Source organism: Mastomys coucha, unplaced genomic scaffold, assembly GCF_008632895.1.
Source record: "Mastomys coucha isolate ucsf_1 unplaced genomic scaffold, UCSF_Mcou_1 pScaffold7, whole genome shotgun sequence".
NCBI lineage: Eukaryota > Metazoa > Chordata > Mammalia > Rodentia > Muridae > Mastomys > Mastomys coucha.
The window spans coordinates 21886335-21907179 of NW_022196913.1; the positions used below are offsets into that span (position 1 = coordinate 21886335).

Consider the following 20845-nt stretch of genomic DNA (forward strand, 5'->3'; position numbering starts at 1 on the left):
TGAAGCTCCCTTCTCTGTGATAACTCCAGCCTGTGTCAAGTTGACACACAAATCCAGCCAGTACAGGGACCACAACGTAAGAGCTGAAACTCTGAAGCTGTTAGATGAGTACATGAAAAGTACAGGTAAGGTCTTTCACCAACTGCTCAAAAAATGCAGTCAATAATCAACAAATGGAACTTCATGGAATTAAACATCTTCTGCACAGCAAAGTGTCAACTGAGTGAAGAAATGGGTTCCTAATTAGGATCAAACTTTTGACAGCAAAACATCTGGCAGAGGATTATTACTAGAATATATGAGGAACAAGCAATCCAATCAAAAAAGCAGGCTAGGGAACTAAATTAAGTTCTCAAAAGATGTACGAGTGGCTCGTACACATTTTAAATATCTTAAAATCATTGTTCCTTAAGGAAATACAAATTAAACTAATTTCAGATTCTGTCTCAGCCAAGTCACATTTGCCACCATCAAGAAAATAAATGAAAGTTCAGGCATGGTGACACAAGCCTTTAATCCTCGTACACTGGAAGCAGAGGCAGTTGGATCTCTGCGAGTTCAAAGTCAGCCTGTCTACATTAGAGTTTAAGACCAGTCAGTGCTACACTGAGGCCTTGTTTCAACAACAACAACAACAACAAAAATAAAAAAAGGAAAAGGAAAAGAAATAAAGAAAACAAATGGCAACTAGTACTAGTGTGGAAGTGAGGACAGGAGAGTCTTTCTCTACTGTTGGCTGTTAATGGGGGTGGAAATTGGTGCATCCACTATGGAAATCGGTGTGAATTTTTCTCAAAAAGCTAAAAATAGGACTACCGGATGACCCATCTCTACCACTCCTATCCTCTCTGGAGATACTTGTGCATTCACATTAATTGCTGTTCTATGAGTCCGTCTGGTTCAGCATAGCTCAGTCCCTGTGCATGTTTAGTGAGTTCATATGTGTACCTGCCCTGCTGTGTCCAGAAAACATTGTGCCATTATAGTCATCCACTGCCTGTCTTTTACAAGATTTCTGCCTCCTCTTCCAGTGTTCAGCCTAAATGTTACTATAGGTTTGTAGGTTCAGCTTCTAAACCCTAAATGAAAGCGTCACAACTGCCTGTACCTCCAGTTTTAAGAGCTCTTATGACCTCCTTGGTTAGAGCTCTGAGGGGAAAGGCATCCTGGCAGACAAGACCCAAGGAATACCAAGAAGTCACACTGCATAACAAACCTCGCAGGAGAGCGGCTGCTTCTGCTCCAGAGAGAAGCAGCAAAGAACTGAGCAGGAGGCCAAGTTTGTATAGGGATTTTTGTGTGGGAGGAGGGGAGGGAGGGGAGGGAGGGGGAAGGTCCAGGGTGGCCTAGGATTAGTGAGATTTTATGGCCTGATCTTGCGGGCAAGCTTAGGGGTTGGTGGGATTCTGTGACCTGATTTGGGGGAAAGTCAGGGATGGGTGAGATTTTGTACCTTGGGCTTTTTTTCTCTGTCAGGTGGAGTTTGGCCTTCTGTCTCAGGAGCTGAAAATGGTCTTTAGGGTCCTTAGAGAAGTCTGGGAGATGGGAGATGGCCACTCTCACAGCTCAAGGAGCTTACACTTCTGGACCCTTGGGCATCAGGCACACACATGGTACACATACATACATACAAAAACTTAAACATATAAAATAAAACTAAATAAACTAAAACAATGACCAACCCAGCAAGAGATATCCGATGATGTAATACTGGCACAAATATTATTGGAGTAATCAAACACTTTCTGATAGGACTTAAGGCCTACTCCCCAAGAGAGAACCCATAGCTGGCACTGTAATCAGTGCCTAGATATGCGATAGGCCATAGGAAAGAATCTACTACTATCATCTACTAAAAGGGTATAGTATTTGTAGAGAATCTCTTGTACACTGTGGGGAAGCATCACCTGTCAATAAAAAGCTGACTGGCCAGTGAGGGGATCCAGGATTAGAAGGTGTGGCATCCAGTAGAGAGACTAGAATTCTGGGATAAAGTCACATGTTGGAAATATTTGCCCCAAACTCTGAGGAAGACTGTTAGTCACATGAAACTGAAGGAGAGGTAACTAGTCATGTGGCACAACTTGGACTAGTTTAAATGGGATAATTAAGTTATAAGCTACTAGGGGAATGAGCCAAAGCTATTGGCCTAGGCATTTATTCATATCTAAGAAGTCTCAGAGTTACTTCAGGAAATTTGTGTGTGGGTGGAAAAGCCGTACTCACAAGTATTAACTAACTCCTAATAGCTTTTTGTTATACCCAAAGAGTATTGTATCTCTCAACCTTTGTCTTGGAAGCTTCTTTCTTCAGTAAATGTCAATTAACACAGAGACATACTTGTCGTCAAATAGACTTGGAGGGACCAGTAATAAATGGGACATCTACATCACATCCCTCCTCCCAGGACTCAGAAAGAACTTAAGAGCCAGAGGAAGTGACTAGCTATAATGAAAAGTGTTTGCCAGACTATGAACTAACAGCAGTTGTGACAGCATATATAAGACCCGGGCAAGATCAAGGCAGACAAAACCCATTATGGATTAAGGAGATAGCCATGAAATCCCACCCCTAGCTAAGAAGCTATGGGCAATTGACAGCTCTGGGAAAGAAAAGCCAGTTTCTTCATGGATTTGGGACACAAGAGGCTATGGCTGTATTTTTTAATTTTTTAGCAGTAGATTTCCAGAAAGGTTTTTCATATTTTATCACATGTAACCTATCCTACAACCCCATAAGTACTCCCCTTCCCCTTCTCATGGGCCTTTTCTAGCTTCCTGACTTCACATATACTTCAAATTAAACACACAGATCTTTAAACTTGAAAGTAGGATCCACATATGAGAGAAACATATAATAAATGGTCCTAAACCCATGTACATACACACAACATTAAGAAGACTCAATGGGCCGGGCGGTGGTGGTGCATGCCTTTAATCCCAGCACTTGGGAGGCAGAGGCAGGTGGATTTCTGAGTTTGAGGCCAGCCTGGTCTACAGAGTGAGTTCCAGGACAGCCAGGACTACACAGAGAAACCCTGTCTCGAAAAACCAAAAAAAAAATAAAAATAAAAAAAATACAAAACAAGCAAGCAAACAAAAAATATAATAAAGCACATGAAGTTCAGAGGGATAGGCAGGCAGAATTAAACTTTTTGCTTCTTTGGTTTTGAGACAGTGAGACTATGTAGCCCTGGCTGGCTTGAAACTGTCTCTTGAGGCTGGCCTCAAATTCATAAAGATCTAACTCTGCCTCCCAGGTGCTAGGATTAATTACATGTGCCATCATACCTAGCGTTTTAATAGCTAATTTTAAAGGTGGCACAAGCCAGGAGTGGTAGCACATGCCTTTAATCCCAGCACTGGGCAAGCAGAGGCAGGTGGATTTGTGAGTAAAGTCTAGTCTCCACTTTCAATAATTAATCTTGACTTGCTTCCACTGTCTTAAACTCTCTTTACTTCAATTAAAAGTCAAAACATGCCAGGCAGTGGTGGTGCAGGCCTTTAATCCCAGCACTTGGGAGGCAGAGGTAGGCAGTTCAAGAACAGCCTGATCTACAGAGTAAGTTCCAGGACAGCCAAGGCTACACAGAGAAACCCTATCTCGAGAAACAAAACCAAACAAAAAGTTAACTTTACTGTAAAATTAACCACAAAGAATTTCTGATGCTTAGATAAAACTTTGAATTAAAAGAAGAAAATCAAAGGGCTCAGAAAAGCGCCACATACCTGTAATCCTAGCAGTTGGAGCCACATACCTGTAATCCTAGCAGTTGGAGCCACATACCTGTAATCCTAGCAGTTGGAAGATGGAAGCAAGAGTAGCTGGAAGTCAAGTTCCTGCTTCAGAAAACAAAATGAGGATGCTGCACAGTGGTGCAAGACTGGGAACGCAGCAGGCTATAGCAGGAAGACCGCACAGACGCTTGAGTAGCCTTGTGCTCTAGACAGTGAGCTCTAGGCAGCTGGACTACATAGTGAGACCTACATCCATGAATGATATGAGGTAGCATCTAAGGTGTCTCCTGCTGTGCAGCCTCTGCAATATTTTCATCAGTACTGCCACTCTCAAGATTTTAGCAACCAATACCCTTGCACACATAAGTAGCATCAAAGGGATTATAATGTTACAATAGACCATTTTATTCAACATTTTATGAGTTATTAAAGTTTATTTGTGCCCCAAAACTAACAGGTCATTTACAATTATTTGAAACATACACAACACAATGCACAGGAAAACTGAACTACCAATATACATGTTCCTATCTGAAATCAAACAAGGTAAACTTCATCTCTTATTTCAACTGTTATACCAGAAATAAGGGTCCATTTGGCAACATATTTCACATTTTTTCATTTTATTGTTGATTTCACTGATTGAAAAAAAAAACAAATATAGTGGCAATGTGGTATCTAATATTGCTGACCACATGAAGGATGTGATATGATTTAAGGAGAAAATGCACATTAGCTGAGCTTAATTCAATGAGTTATGAATTCAAAACTGATGAATTTACAGTATTATTACATATGGTCCCTTCAAACAGAAACATTTATAAAACAAGGTTACCTATTAATATGCTGATGAAATACATGAGTGGTCTTGAAGGACCATAACAGTGTGTTTGCCTTAGGAGTTCATAATTCAGTATACACTACTAAATGAATCACGGCCCTTATAGAGCATGACTACCAGTAGACCTGAGACAAGCTTTAGGAAGTGTACAAACAAAACTGAGTGTATTATTACAATTCAACTTAGGGACCAAGGGTTTGGCTCTAAATACCCATACCAATGGCTTACAACCTCTAGCCTGTACCTCTAGCTCCAGGGAACTCACAGGCATGGTATCTCATGCCTGAATTCTTAGGACTTGAGAGGTTGGGGCAGAAGTATTGCCATTAGTTCAAGGTCAGCCTGATCTATTGTGAATTCCATTCCAGTCTGGGATAAAGAGGGAAACCCTGCCAACTAAAGCACACCAAAAATACATAAACATCTCACTATCAGGAAAATAAACAAAAAGAATAATTAATACATTTATTTTAAAATTCATTTTGATAAGGACATGATCAAGGACAGTCAGTAAAAGTATGAGGTTATGAAAGGATATTAGGCTAAGAGATCAAACAATATACTATATCAATAACAGACAAGTGAAGCCAGGACTTTAATCCCAGCACTCAGGAGGCACAGGTAGGAGGCTCTCTGAAATTGAATCCAGCCTGGTCTACATGTAGAGTGAGTTCCAGGACAGCCATGGCTGCACAGTGAAACCCTGTCTTGAAAACAAACAAACAAACAAACAAACAGAGCAGACAAGTGAATACATCAATGAATAAGGAAACAAGTATAATAAGAAAATGAAATATTACACAATGAAGAAATTTCAATTGACTGAAGAGTGTTAAATTATTGAAGATATAATTGGGAAAACTGATTATACATATAGAAAAAAAGGGACTGTGCCTGTTCTTATTAATTTATTAAATTCTAGGTAGATTCAAGAACTAAATATGAATACAATTTAAATAGTTAAGGTACTAGAAAAATGAAAGAAAATGTTTACACTTTTATTTGAGGAAAGCTTTTATTTATCAAAAACAAAATGAAAGAAAAACAAAGAAGATAAAAATATTGAAATTCAAACAACCATAAAGGGTTCTATACTTCATAGTTGTAATACATACCTTGGTAGATAGAGATAGTGTGGTACAGTAAAAGATACCAGGAATAAAAGTAGAAGATAGATGATATAGTTACAGATAAAAGCATTCTCAAGAATAAAACATAAATGATTTCTACAATAAAACTTAGAGATCAGTAAGAAGAAACAAAGGGAAATTAACAGATCAGGTAAAAATTTCCAGTAGTATAACAAAAAATATATTGAGCAATTTCCTCTCTAATCAAAAAGATGATTATAACATTATTTTAACTCACCAGTTTGGAACATTTAAAAGATTGACAAGGTTATGGTTAATGGGACACTTTCATATCATTTGGAATGACAATCAATAACCTTTTATGAAAACAATACAGCAGTTTCCATAAAGCTTTGAAATACTAATATTCACCCATTAAGTTTTCCTATATACAGAATTTAATTCATTCTCAGTAAAACCTCTACAGCCAGGTGTGGTGGCACACACCTTTAATTCTGTACTTGGGAGCAAGAGTCAGGTGAATCTCTGAGATCAAGGCTAGCCAGAGATACATAGGAGACCCTATCTCAAAAGGAAGCAAACAAAAAACAAAACAAATCATTTTACAAGTATGCTAAGGCATAGGTATAAATGTGTCCATGGAAGAGGGCCTGGGAGGAGGGCTCAGGTGGTGATGGGAAGAGGGCTCAGTTGGTGATGGGAAGAGGGCTCAGGTGGTGATGGGAAGAGGGCTCAGTTGGTGATGGGAAGAGGGCTCAGTTGGTGATGGGAAGAGGGCTCAGTTGGTGATGGGAAGAGGGCTCAGCTGGTGAGGTGCTTGCTCATGAACATGAAGACCTGAGTTTACTAACTAGAAGCCACATCAAGCTGACTATGGCACCATGTACTTATAATCCCAATACCAGATTGCAAGTGGAGACAGGGAAATCCTTGGGGATCACTCACAAGCCAGCTACACCTACTTGGAAAGTTCCAGGCCAGGGCACTGAGAGACCTTGTCTCAAAAAACAACAAAAAAAAAAAAAACCCCTCTCTGGCCTCTACCTGCCCCTCTCCACGTATTCCCAGTTGGCCTCTTCCTCTCTCTCTCTGTGCCCTTTCTTTTCCACACCCCCTTCTCATGACCCAAAATAAACTTCATTTTATACTAGTAAAAAAAAAAAATGGGCAGCATCTGACTAATCACACCTCAGGTTGTCCTCTGTTCACAACACCCACTTACATATACATGAAGAAGTGCATGCACACACAAGCACAACACACACACACACATACATACTCACACAAATTACTGGAATTTTGTTTTAATATTTTTGACATGCTTTGCATATTTTTCAATCAATTTTGCTAAAAAACTTACATGTAAAAAATTAAATAATATATATAATTTATACAATTATACACTTGGGGAATCCCATTAAAGAGGGGGAGGAAATCAAGGACACCACAAAAAAAACCCTACAGAATCAACTAACCTGGGCCCATCAGGGCCCACAGAGACTGAACTACCAACCAGAGAGCATGCATGGAATAGACCTACGTCCTCTGCCCATGTAACAGCTGAGCACCTCAGTCTTCATGTGGGACTCCTAAAGGAGAGGGGCTGTCTCTGACTCTGCTACCTGCCTTTGGATCCCATTCTCCTAATTGGGCTGCCTTGCCTATCACAATAGGTGAGTTGCACCTAATCTTTCTATAACTTGATATACCAAGGTTAGCTGACATCCATGGGAGTTCTCTCCTTTTCAGAGGGAGGATGAGAGGGAGAAACTGGGAGCAGAGGAGTCGGGGAGGTGGATCAGGATGTAATGTAAATATAAAAATAGATAAATATTCTATGCAGCAAGGAAAAAAGGAAGGAAGGAAAGGGAGAATGAAAAGGTAGAAAGGGAAAGGAAAGAATGAAGGAAAGAAAGAAAACAAAGTGTGTGAGGTGGGATAATGGGATATGCCAGTCCAACAGCATGCAAGAAGCTCCTTTAAGCAGGCCCAAGTAGTGATACTACTACTATTAGTTTACTGAATCAACATTACTCTAAATTCCTATGTCTATGCCCATATATTAGTGCAGCTCTCGGAACTATGAAACTCACAACTGATCAAGCAAAGAGAGCGTCAGGGGAGAACTTTAAGTGTCCTCAGTCACAAGTGGGGCATCTTTACAAACACAGAGACATACAGAGAGAAGGTGGGGAGTGTGCACACACACACACACACACACACACACACACACACGCACGCACACGCACACGCACACCACACGCACGCACGCACAGAGGCATGGTGTCAGGAACCACCACAGAAGTGGGGGCATAGAAAGACTGTAAGGGTCAGGAAAGGCCAGAGCAAAACTATCTTCTGGACATGACAGCACTCACGAGCTCACAACAGATGTGGGTGCCTGCACAAGAGCAAGACAGACTTTCTATCGTGGAGTAGGGAAGCCCTCATGAACATGCGCACTTAGCTGAGGAGTTACTGACAGTTCACGGCTTCTGGGGTGGGGTGGGGGAGTCAGGTGGTTTTTTTAAGAGTGTGGCCCCTACTATATTGACTATGCACCAGTGCCACACAGTAAGTGCCAGACAGCATAATTTGTTTTCACAGGGTTATAGGAGAAAGGGAAGTGGAGGAGGGGGAAGAAGGAAGGGAAGGGGTAAGGAGACGAAGGACAGCAAGAGGAAGGGAGGAGAAGAAGAGGAAGAGAGGGAGGAGAAAAGGAGAGGGGAAGAGAGACATAGAAGAGAAGGAGGAAGAGAAAGAAGACCAAAAAAAGAGCTGGGAGGGGTTGGAGATAGAAGATCAATCTGGAAACAGTTAAGGAGCAGGGAAGGGGAGCAAATATGTAACAACAATTAATAAAAAAATAAGTTACAAATTAGAAAGAAAACAAGGAGGGCTATATGGGAGGGCTTGGAGGGAGAAGATAGAAGAGCATAATAGAAGTATGTCATAATTTTGAAAATAAAAATTTTAAATATGTTGTATGAAACTCTCAAAAATATTATATCCAAAAGAATATCAAGTCCTTATTTCACAGAGCATTGCACATGTGTAGCTCAGAAGACTATACAAAGGAAAGGGGCTGCATTGAAGAAGTGTGGGGAAGGATGTCTGTGAGATAGAGGGTTTCATTATTTGGTTCAGTAGGGAACTCTGAAGAGCAAGAGAGACGTGTAGAGATACTTTGTGTATAAAGGGCTATGGATCTTCCCAGAGTCTTCAAATGGTAAAGGTAAAAATTAATGTTTCACAAGGCCTTTAGAGTTTGGGGAAATTGAGAAGCAGCAAGGAGTTTGTTTCTAAGGAAAAAGATTGGTATTGAGGTAGCTTAACCATGTTCACATGGTAAATGCTTTAGAACTTTTAACAGATATTATCAAATTATCTACCAGAAAGATTACATGCATACATGCTGGAACCAGCAGTGCACAAAGAGAGTGTTTTCAATCATCTAACACAATCCTAAATAACATCTTAATTTGGGGAAATTTGTTTTTATTTGTTCTAAAATTGACAGTAAAAATGCTACTGTCTGAATACTACTGTTATTAGTTTATACATGGAATATTTTCATATCTTTTCTTATAAATTACTCTTGACTGTTTTTTCATATTTCAAAAAGTACCTTAAGCTTTTTTTTACTGGTTTATATAAATTTGGGTAGCAAAACTATTACCCTTTAGCTAGTCATGGTGATGTATGCCTTCATCTCCAGCCCTGAGGAGGAGAGGCAGACAGATACTTGTAAATCTGAGACCAGACTACAAATGGAAAGTTCCAAGCCACTCAAGGCTCCACAGTAAGATCCTGTTTCAAAAAAAAAATATTAATAGCAACCTTTTAACCAGTCATCATTTACTAGAAGTACATAATGCAAAGGGTTAGTTTTCCCACACCCAGACTATACCATTTGTAATTTGTTTGCCCATTTAAAACTCTTCTGTTTCCTAGAAGAACTAACTGATTTTCCTATAAGCCATCAAGTAGTTGCTTCTTGGATAAAAGTTCAGTATTTCTCTTGCTTATGTAATCTTTACATTTCATGTATAAAGTGTCGTATTTGCTTGTTTTCTGCTGCTCTAACAGAAAACTATAGATTGGGTGATTTATTTAAAAGGGGATTTATTTCTCATTAATTTAAGAGCTAGGACTTCCAAGAGGGCACACTGCCTCCATGTAGTCTTTGTGTTCCACTCCCCATGGCAGAAAACAAAAGACCAAAGGGCAACAATAACAGGGATGAGAAAGGCGAGTTCGCGTTTATATCAAACCACTCTAGCAATAACTAACTTAGAACCATGCTAACCCATCATGAGGGCTGAGTCCTCAAGTCCTAAAGATCTTTTAAAGGTCAATACCACTACAGTTGTAATTAAACTTTAATGTGTATTTTGGAGGGAACACTCAAATGCTGGAATCACATGTGTATCATTTTATAGTAGGAAAACTACAAAGATATAGATTCCAATGACATTCCAATGTCACCTACTCATTTAAAGTAATCTTCTATTTTTTATTTATTTATTTATTTAGATTTTTCAAGACAGGGTTTCTCTGTGTAGCCCTGGCTGTCCTGGAACTCACTCTGTAGACCAGGATGACTTTGAACTCAGAAATCCTCCTGCCTCAACCTCCCAAGTGCTGGGAGTAAAAGCATGCACCACCACTGCCCGGCTAATGTTAGTTTCTTGAAAACATGATTCACACTTCTATTTCAGACTCCAGCCCAGACTGGTGTTTAGGCTAATACCTGCAGCAGCCCATCCCTCTCACATATTGACAGGCACCTTAAGAAACTGTCTATGAATCTCTAGCTAATAGACTTACATGTTCTCACTGGAGAAATGAGTTTACAAAAGTTGGTAATGGCCATGCATATGCTCTGACCTCTGCCTCCTGCTAGGAAGCTAGAGAGCCTGACTGCAGGCTTATACTGTGAAGTCCCATACTTCCTCAGAGGCCTATAGGAAGAGACACTTACTCCTGCTTCATGAGCCTGGTTCTGTTACAGAGTACCCATCATGTTTTCTGTCTAAACTCCACCCAGTTCCCCCACCATGCTGATATCTAGCTATTCATGGTATTTATAGTCCTTTCTATTACACTTCTTACCCTCAACAATCCATCTCAGTGTTCCTTCAAACTTCATGGCTAGACCTTTCAACTCTTATTTCTTCATATAGAACTATTTCTATAAGGATTTTTATTAATTTCAATGGAAACTTCTCTTGGTGTAACCATATTAATCTGGAAAGAAGTAAATAAGTATAACATGTTTCTCTTGTGCTTAATCACATGCTTAGAAATGAAAAGGGAGATTGAGAGAGATGGCTCAGTGGTTAGGAGTACTGGCTGCTCTTCCACAAGACCAGCATTCAATTCCCAGCACCTACATGGCTGATCATAACTATCTATAACTCCAGTTCCAGGGGATCCATCACTCTCACACAGACATACATACAGGCAAAACACCAAACCACATAAAATAAGTAAATCTTAAAAAAAAAAAAAAAAAAGAGGAGGAATAAATTTTAACAAAGCAATGTTTTTTTAAAGTTCCTTTAAATCTGTCTTGCTTTGTCAGTGGAAATATTATTAAAATGATTAACTGTGTTGGAAGCAGATTCATCCTTCCTATTAAGGAATGACCTAATCTCATAGTCATTCACATCTCTGTAGCCTACTGTCCTTAACATGAAACAGCTAAGAGGCAGCACTCCAAGGAAAGCAATATGAAAACCATTAGGAAATATGAAGCTAAAGATTATGATTTCCCAGGAAGGATTATGCCCTAAGTATTCTCCATGTATAGTAATTACTTACTATCTTCTGTTAAACAATGTTTCTCTCTAATAAACTTTTAATCTATATATACATTTCTGAAAGTAAACATAAGATTTCTATAGCAGATATCAGTTCTGATTAATAACATCAAGAAATGCACCATATTCCCACTCCTAATACCTCACAGTTAACAAACACAATACAAATAAGTTGGTTAGACCTATTCTTTACAGGGCTGCACTATAAGAAAAGATCTCCAAAATTATGAATCTAGGAGTTTGTGCTGGATGACAGCCCAGCATCTACCTTCCTCTGATAAATGGGAGCAAATGCCTTTGGGAGACTCCTACCCCATAGGATATAAATAGCCTTTCCAGGGGGGACAGAAGCCTCGCTGAGTTTGTAGTCCTGGGAATACATCCAAGCCTCTTGGTTTATATCCCTTTAAATATAAACTCATACTTCTAACTATCTAATTAATCATTGTTTAAATTCCATGGCTTGTCCTTTAACCCAGTTTCCATTTAGAAAGCCCTAACAACACAGAAACATGAAAATATTTACTTCTTGCAGACAGTAAAACTAAACAAAGTATCAATGCATGAAGCACTGATTACCTCCATTTACCTAAACTGGGGATGTTCTGGGAATTCCTCAAAGGGATCCCAGAGTTGCTTTGCAGGATGGCAAAGTAAGAACACAAGGTGAGCAGAATTCTGGGTCACCAATCTCCATTTTAAACATTATTCATCTGCTTTTATATATTTTATATCTCAAATAGATTTTTGTTGCTGTTTGTTTTGAAGATATGGCAATATGAAAAGAAATGAAACTAATATCCACTGTAAACACACACACACACACACACACACACACATACAGAGAAAGGAAGGGAGGGAGGGAGAGAGAAAGAGAGAGAGAGAGAGAGAGAGAGAGAGAGAGAGAGAGAGAGAGAAAGGGAGGGAGGGAGGGAGGGAGGGGAGGAGGGAGGGAGGGAGGGAGAGAGAGAGAGAGAGAGAAAGAGAGAGAGCATATAAACACCCCTTAGGAAATCTAAATAAACATAACAACCTTATAGAAAAAAACAAGCCAACTCTATTCACATTCATACCTGTTTCTTTATCTTGTTGCTCTCATTTGCTTTAATTTCTACACACCATAATACATTATCACCACAGAGTTCTCAAGGACACAGAAAATGCCCACATTGCTCCTGTCTATGAACATAATGATAACTACAGACTACACCTAAGCACTGGCAGCATCTGCTCTGAGAGCACTGTAGCGTGCGTAATTCTGTCTTCTAATGCTGGTTATCCCCACACTGGGCTGCAGTCCTTTTGCAGGAACCATGTCTATTTGCTAACAGAAATGGAATATTCCCTTTTCCCTCCAAGAGAAAGCTACTATATATTCACAGCCATCGTTAGTTCTTTAATTTTTATAGCTCCAGGAAGCACAACTAAATTTTTCTTTCCTCTCATGCTTTCACTAAAGTCATTATATAAATTTTCAATATAGGGTTCTTGGGCCTACCAGCTCAGCCAGTCAGATTGTAAATCCTAGGCTAAAGTTTAGAAATATCCTAGCTATAGCTATGATTCACCAGCTAAGAATATATTTATAATCTGTAAATCCAAAAGAAGCTACACAGTAATTTTTTTTTTTTTGAGACAGAATCTCTATATTACACAGATCTGGCCATCCTGGAACTCAGTTTGAAGATGAGGCTAGCCTTAAACTTACAAAGATCCATTTGCCTCTACCTCCCAAATACTAGGATTAAGAGCATGTGTCACCATGCCTGCCCACTTTCAAGATTTTTATGCTTTTTTATTTCATTTTCAAATGATTGACTATTTGTATTTCTAAGGGGAAAAAATCCATAGAATTCAGAAGCCTGAGTTCTAATCTTGCTAGGTGAGCCTAATAAAAAAAAATATATTTAATTATCTTGCCAAATTTCTTACTTGAAAGAAAAACAGTCTCTAAAGACTTGAGTTTCACATAATTATTAATGATTCAGTTTGGGACAATGCTTGTCTATACTTTCAAATGTGCTGGGAAGTACACTGTCTTAATCTACCTGGAAAATTTTTCCACTGTATTTCTTCTTCTCCCAGATGTTTAGTGTATTGTGTGGATAGATTCTGGGTACTAGGAATGCACTGAAGCTCAACAGTAAAGAGCCCACCTTGCATGCACAAGGCCCGGGATTCAATTCCATTCTAGAAGCAGAATTCAAGTAAAAAGATAACTAGTATAGGGCAAGCTGAGGCCCAATTCTACATTATTTTCTGCCAGTTATAAAAATAATAATAAACATAATTTTGGTGCCTACCATCCCACTTCTCAGGTCCCGTCATAAGGCAGATTACTGACTCACTGACATATATGTATGTGATATATGGCTTATTTATTCATAAGTATGACTGCCCAACTGCCAGATACTAAGCTAAACAAAGAAAAGAGAAAACAGAAATTATGGCCAGTAAAGAACAATATAAATGTTAGGTAAGCTGTAGTATGTAGGCTCTAATTATATCCCTACATCCTGATGGTGACATTAACCCTCCATGATTCATTATACAATTTGCCTTCACAAGTAAGGAATGTGACAGAGCCTGGGATATATATTGACAACTTGTCTCAAAAACACAAACAAAAAAACAACAAAATGAAGCAAAACAAAAAAGTCTAACTGAATTATCCAAGAATATAGCAAGGGCATGAAAAGATTAACAGCCTCCCCCCCCCCAAAAAAGCCCCTGTATTTATGTTTCCATTAAGAAAGAATAAAGCTGAGACCATACTTTAGTTATGTCACTGAAGATGTCAGAGACTGAAGGCCAAAATGCTCCATAAATATGTTATGGATGAATGAAAAGCACCGAGGCCCGGAGCTGAAGAGATGGCTCATGGTTAAGAGCACTTACTGCTCTTTCAAAAGGATTCAGGTTCTGTTCCCAGCACTCACAAGGTAGCTCACAACCACAATTTTCTCCAGTTCCAGGAAATCTGATTCCTTTTTGATCTCCAAAGGCATCGGGCATGTTAAGTGGTGCGTGTGCAAACACACAAGCAATACACGAATACACACAAAAAAATCTAAACCAATAACCCCCTCGCATATCTATAATGAATCCTAAAATTCCCTGAGCTGATTTCAGTATCTGAAGGAGTTAGGGAAACTCCACAAAACTCATAATTTGAAATTCCATCTTCTACAGGAATATCTGAAGAATATCTGAGGTATCTTATGCAGAAGATGGCATTTTTTTAATTATCCCGTTTCTTTATAATTACAAGATTTTTTTTTTAATTTTGGGCGTATTTTCGTGGAGTTTTTTCCCCCTTTAAATTTCTACTTCTACTTCCTAACCTCGTCAACTTCCATTTTACAAGAACTGAAACGCAGGGTTCAAGTCCAGCATTAATTTACTACAGGCTCTCTTAAGTCATCAAGGCAGCAAGCGTCGGCTTTCTAAAACTCAGCTTTTGGCGGGAGGTGCTATGTTCTAAGTTACTAAACCTTGGGGGATTAGAAGGCAAGGGTGGAGAAGAGAAGCAGGGCACCAACGTGGCCAGGAGCCCTGCGACAGGAGTCCCCGAGGGGCGAGTGCTCTCCTCAGGGAGCCTAAGCGCTCAGTGTCAGTAGGTACCTGACTGCGGGCGGCCGGTCCACAGCCCCCTCCCGCCGGCCCGGCTTCGGCCGGGATTCCGAAAAGCCACCGCCCTTGCCAGCATCGACAGCATCGCCCCTAACCCCAGAGAAAGCGCCCCGCGACCTCCCTCCTCGACCTTAGACCCCCTCCGCCGGCCCCGCCCCCTCCGCCGGCCCCGCCCCCTCCGCCTGCTGCCCTAGCACTCATCCCAGCCCTCCACACCGTCTGCTTCTGCCCAGGGCTCCGCCTCAGTCTCACTCGACCCCGCCCCCTCGGACTATCCGGTTCAACTAAGTCTGGCGTCACACACCCTTCGGCCCCGCCCTCCTCCGCTCAACCAATCCACTCCACGCTTCAGTGTAGGCTTCCGCCTCCAACTCTCCAGAGTCCAGGACTCTGGACCCGGAATCCCGGCTGAAGCTTCACGCCTCGCTTCCCGGAAGTCTCAAGGTCTCTGATCCGCCCTCTCTCACCCGCGCAGCCAATAAGGCCGGATGACCTGTCTTGTCTTTTCCGCTTCCGTCTTCGTGTACTGGGAGGGTCTCACCGAAGGCCGTTGGTGGCAGTGCTCATGCTAGGGTTGGGGATTTAGTTTCCTCTTTACAGTCTTTCCTCCTCTCAGGCACACCCACCATTCTCCCACTTGAGTGACCTATTGACCTGCCCTCTTGCAGTAACACGGTGAGGTCGGAACCTTTGTACGGCCGGAACTAAGGTGCGGTAGTCCGCTGGCAGCCGGAAGGCTGCTTAAATAGAGGACTACCAGTTTCCTTCTGGCAGTTGATCGCTCGGGTTCCGGTGAGGGGATCGGCGTGTGAGTTCTTCGGCTTCGTTTCCTGTAATGCACCGACCGAATTTTCGACCCCCAACTCCTCCGTACCCCAGCCCGGGGATAGGAGGTTGGGGTGGCGGAAACAACTTCCGGGGTGCCCTGGGCGGGGGGCCGCGGCCGCCCTCCCCGCGGGACGGGTACGGGAGTCCGCACCACACTCCGCCCTGCGGGCCCCGGGCTAGGCCGTATGGGAGCAGCCACTCTCCACGGCACGGCGGCAACTACTCGGGGGCCCGCTTCGGGTCTCCGTCCCCGGGCGGCTACCCAGGCTCCTACTCCAGGTCCCCTGCGGGGTCCCAGCATCAGTTCGGCTACTCCCCAGGGCAGCAGCAGACCTACCCCCAGGTAAAGACAATAGCTAGCGTCTGCCGAACTCTGTCATGGCAGGCGTGATACTAAAGTTCCCTTTCCGTGGATTGTTTAATCCTCTGATAGTACGTTGGCCCAATTTTGCAGAAGAGTAACCTGAGGCGTAAAGAAATCATCTAAGATTACCATAAGTGGCGGAGCTATAGTTTTCTGTTCCACAGAAGTTGTGCTCTTAGCCAGCATACCACAGTCGTATACAAACTTCTTTAATCCTCCATTTCTTCTTTCCCCATTCCCAGAGGTTTTTGTTTGGTTTGTTTTTTTGTCATTTATTTCAGTGAATATCCCTGGATTCCTAGAGGGAGGACAGTGAATGATTCCCTTCTGTTGTATAGTATGGCTCCTCTAGACTGTAGTCTACTGCCATTTTCCTACAGATGTCCCTCCCTTGTTTTTGCATTCTTGCTTTTTTTTTTTTAAACGATTATCATTGTTTTTAAAGCCCTATTTATATTTACTCCCAAGTTCTCTTGAAAGGAAAATGGAAAATTTGGAATTGTGGAAACTTCCCTTCTCGATGACTGAATACAAGACAGGAAGTAGCTCTTTGGCTAACACCTTGGATTTAGGTAGTTTTGCAAAACTGAATATGCTCACCCAGCTGAATCCCTTATGAGTTGTAGTTAATAAGAATAGAAATTTTTCATGCCATATAAAAGTTCTAGAAATTTGAAGACTATCAGGTTAAAAATTAAGTTTCCAGGAAAAAGTGAATACAATTAATCACTGCTTGTACTGGATTTATTTGTACTTAATAGCTGCAGGGTTGGTTATCACATTAGAAACTGAAAGGTTTTTAAGATGATAGCAGACATTTTAAAAGAGAAATATATATTTGGTTTTAGTAATTCTTAAAAGCAGTAGATTAAAGAAATTTGCAGCTGAATATATTGGGTTTCAATTGACAACTTTTAATGTGATTCCCCACTAATATTAAACTAGAGGAGAAAGTACCAGTTATCTCTATTAGATATTTTTATTTTTAACTGATGATTTTTTTCCTAAAGGGTTCTCCAAGGACATCTACACCATTTGGATCAGGGCGTGGTAGAGAAAAAAGAATGTCTAATGAGTTGGAAAGTTATTTTAAGCCTTCAATGCTTGAAGACCCTTGGGCTGGCCTAGAACCAGTATCTGTAGTGGATATAAGCCAAGAGTACAGCAATACGCAAACATTCACAGGCAAAAAAGGAAGATACTTTTCTTAACATTTCTGAAATTCAACTGGAAGCTTCATGTGTCAGGAACATCTTGGACAGAACTTTTACTTGTGTAAATGAGTTGAACCCAAAGATGATGACTTTGAATAATGATTAGCATACCCTTGGTATATCGCTAAATTTATCAAGTGTTGATATTAGAGAAAATGATAGGACAATTTACAGTATTTAGCTATCTGGGAGTGTATATGACAGAACACAGTTTTCATACTTAACATTTCCTATATAACAGACATTTGTTTTTTCAGTGTTTTAAAATAAAACATTTTTGTCTTCCTAATTGTGATTTTGTGGATATGTAGAATTGCTAAAACAATGTTTTATAATCACTTAGGATTTGAGGGTAAATGTTTTGCAAACTATTTTTTCATGAAATAGATAAGCTACCTTAGACACTTTTCTATATATTTATTAATAGAAAGTAGTTCTACATTCTTTTTTTGTATTTTTGTTAAAATATTGAAACTTAAAAATCACTGGAAGTCAATATGATTTATACTTCTTTAACCACAAAAGGCCAGGGTAAACCATATATATGCAGTTCAGTGTTCTACCCAAATTTCTCTATATTTGGAGCATTGTAGACTTAGCTTCTCTTGAAGCCAAAAAAGGTAGTATGTTAATTTGTCATTGTGATAAAATGAGCCAGAGGAAAACGAAGGAGAAATTTTGGTGGAAGTACAGCTGGATCTATTAGTTGGTCTTGAGGTGAGTCAAAATATGTCTGTGGATATGGCAAAAGCTGATCACCCTTGGCAGCCAAGCTGCAGAAAGACAGGAAGGGGCCAGGGACAAGAGGAGCCTTTCTAGAGCATCTTGGCCTTTTTCTACTTCCCAATAATAGCATCATGTGAAACATTGAGGTATTCATCCACTTAGGAGGTAAATACTCCCGGTGATCAGACAAGCCTTCAATACAGGACCCGTTTGGGGAGACACTTCATATCCATACCACAACCAATGACTGGTAGTAATCTCAAATCACTTCCATGACAAAGATTCCATCAGTCCCCAAAGAAGACAAATGATGAAGCCAGTTTACTGTGACTGATACAGTAAGGCCTAATTATCTTGACTTGTGGATACATTTCTAATCTGTGAAAGGGTTCTATATAAACTTTAACTTACTTTGGCTGGAGTAGAAGGAAAGGAATGCTCTGTGTGTGTGTGTGTGTGTGTGTGTAATACCTGTATTGCTTGGAGGAGTATTCCTCAGTTACTCAAAATCAGGTCTTGAACAGTACAGTCTGTTGAAAAAATTGTCAGTATTCTCCAAAAGAAAAGTGAAATGGCCTTTCCACCTAGGTAAGCCATAACTGTTTGTTATTGGGGTGGGAACCCACTGGAAGGATTTTATGCAGTTAAAACCTCCATTGGAGCCAGAGCTTTGAAATTTTTCTACTAGTTACTAGCTAGGTACCCCAGTTTTATCCTGTAAAATGAGGAAATTCATAGTACTTGTCTTTATTTAACCCTATATTCTGAGTTTTTAGAATAGTTCCTGTAAAATAATGGGCACAAAGTAAATGTTTAATAAATACATAAATTCTGGTTGTAACTGTTATATTGCTCTGCCTAGTCCCGTGTGTATAGAGGCTAATAGAGTGATATTATGTGGTTATTTGAAAGAAAACGTTCGTATTCAACATCTTGAGGTTTTTTTCATATATTTTATATTTGATGCTTATTGAACTTCATAAATAAATAACACTTGAAAACAATTATTAAACAGTCTCTTAGAAAGTATGTTATTAGCAAAAATGAAAAATTAGAGCCAAACATAATTTTACATGGTTGTAATCCCAGCTACTCCAGAGGCTGAGCTGACTTGACTGTAAGTTAGAAGCCAGCCTGGGCAATTTAGCAAGACTTTGCAGAAATAATGAGGTTAGGGAAGGTTTTATGTGTTGCATTTGTATCATGTTTGAAAGACATTCAAAATACAACTTAGCGTTTCATGTTTAAATTATGTTAACATCTACCTTCAAGGGTCTATCTAATCTCTGACTCCCTCCCCCACGCTCCCTGCCCCCCACACACACACACAAACCTTGAGACAGAACCCTGTCTCTGTGTAGTCCTGGCTATCCTGGAACTCACTCTGTAGACCGGGCTGGCCTCGAACTCAAATCCTTCCTCTGCTTCCCAGGTGCTGGGATTAAACATCCGTCACCGTTGCCTGGCTAACCTCTGACATTTTAAGAAGAAAACTTTGTCCTCAGCAAAACTGCATACACTATTAGTCATGTATTCAGAATTAGGTTTTTGATGGGGTTTTGCTTAGTTCTTGCATTGAGATAGAAGAGTCTGGCTATGTTACTCTGGTTTACCTGAAACTCAGTATGTAGATCAGGCCAGCTGTGAATTCAGAAGAGATCTGCCTGCCTTTGCCTCCAGAGTGCTGTGATTAGAGTAGCATGCCACAACACCTGTCTATTTTTAAGAAAGGTTCTTGAGCTGAGCTTAATGGTGCACACCTTTGATCCCAACCCTCAGGTGAGATACCCTGTCCTGGAAAAACAAAAACAACAAAGAAAAACTGAATAACTTTTTAGAGAAATGTATAAACCTTTACATCTCAGAAATGGGTTTTAAACAAGAGCATAGTCTATATTAGCATTGTGTCCAAATGAGATTATGAATTCTTTTGAGGTCATTAGCATTCCAAGGGATAGGTAGATTCGGATCCTCAATTCCCAAAACTCTACAGAATTAACTTAAGATGCTTGTGATCAAGGGATCACAGCAATTTCCATTTTAATCTTTATCACATTTTACGAAAGAAAAAAATAGCAAGGTTTTTTCTTTTTCTAAAAATGAACTCAACAATATTTCAAGTCTCATATACTCTTGCAGAATATTTTGCCACTTCCCTATCAAGAGTGTATCTTTTTGAACTTTATCAAACATTTCTTACTATCTTGGTTAAAGGAGTCTGACAGAATTTAGTTTTTTTACTATGAGTAAAATGTGATTCATTCCAACTGTTACATTGCATATGGAAATGTTCAGAATTCAGATGTTTTTGTCAAGTAAAGGAGATGGCAACATTGATTTAATGACTTTTCTCTTTTTTTGTCCCCTATTTAAACACTAGTTTTCGGATGAATCATAAGCTATTAACAGCCATATTCACCCTGCTGTGCTTTTGTAGAACTCAGAAACTTATTTTACTCTTCCTGTCCAGCTGCATTTCTGTTAGCCATCATTACCCCATTTGTCTCCTAGACATCCTTTCCAGCTGTGATGAACCTTCTAAAATTCTACATCGAAATGAGAATACAGTATTTATGTTTTCCTTAT

The 20845-nt window shown here is 40.1% G+C and overlaps 2 protein-coding genes across 6 annotated transcripts in view; one reads left to right on the forward strand and one right to left on the reverse strand.

Moving 5' to 3' along the window:
* Sugct (succinyl-CoA:glutarate-CoA transferase) overlaps positions 1-15848 on the reverse strand; it is a 474328-nt gene extending 458480 nt beyond the window's left edge. The window contains exon 1 of one of the 5 annotated variants that reach the window (XR_004114937.1): positions 15119-15211. Coding sequence is in view for 1 of the 5 variants with exons in the window: in XM_031358178.1 (XP_031214038.1) it covers positions 15119-15212 (94 nt within the window). In the remaining 4 variants the exon portion in view is untranslated. Of the gene's footprint in view, positions 1-3786; positions 3803-12567; positions 12791-15118; positions 15213-15594 lie in introns of those variants that run through there. The other 4 variants (XM_031358181.1, XM_031358178.1, XM_031358182.1 and 1 more) reach the window with 4 other exon arrangements.
* Mplkip (M-phase specific PLK1 interacting protein) lies at positions 15307-19260 on the forward strand. The gene is made up of 3 exons (XM_031358183.1): positions 15307-15571; positions 15796-16298; positions 17330-19260. Exons 2-3 carry the CDS (start codon positions 15963-15965, stop codon positions 17528-17530), a joined length of 537 nt encoding a protein of 178 aa, XP_031214043.1. The 5' UTR covers positions 15307-15571; positions 15796-15962; the 3' UTR covers positions 17531-19260.
* The last annotated feature ends 1585 nt before the right edge of the window (positions 19261-20845 follow it).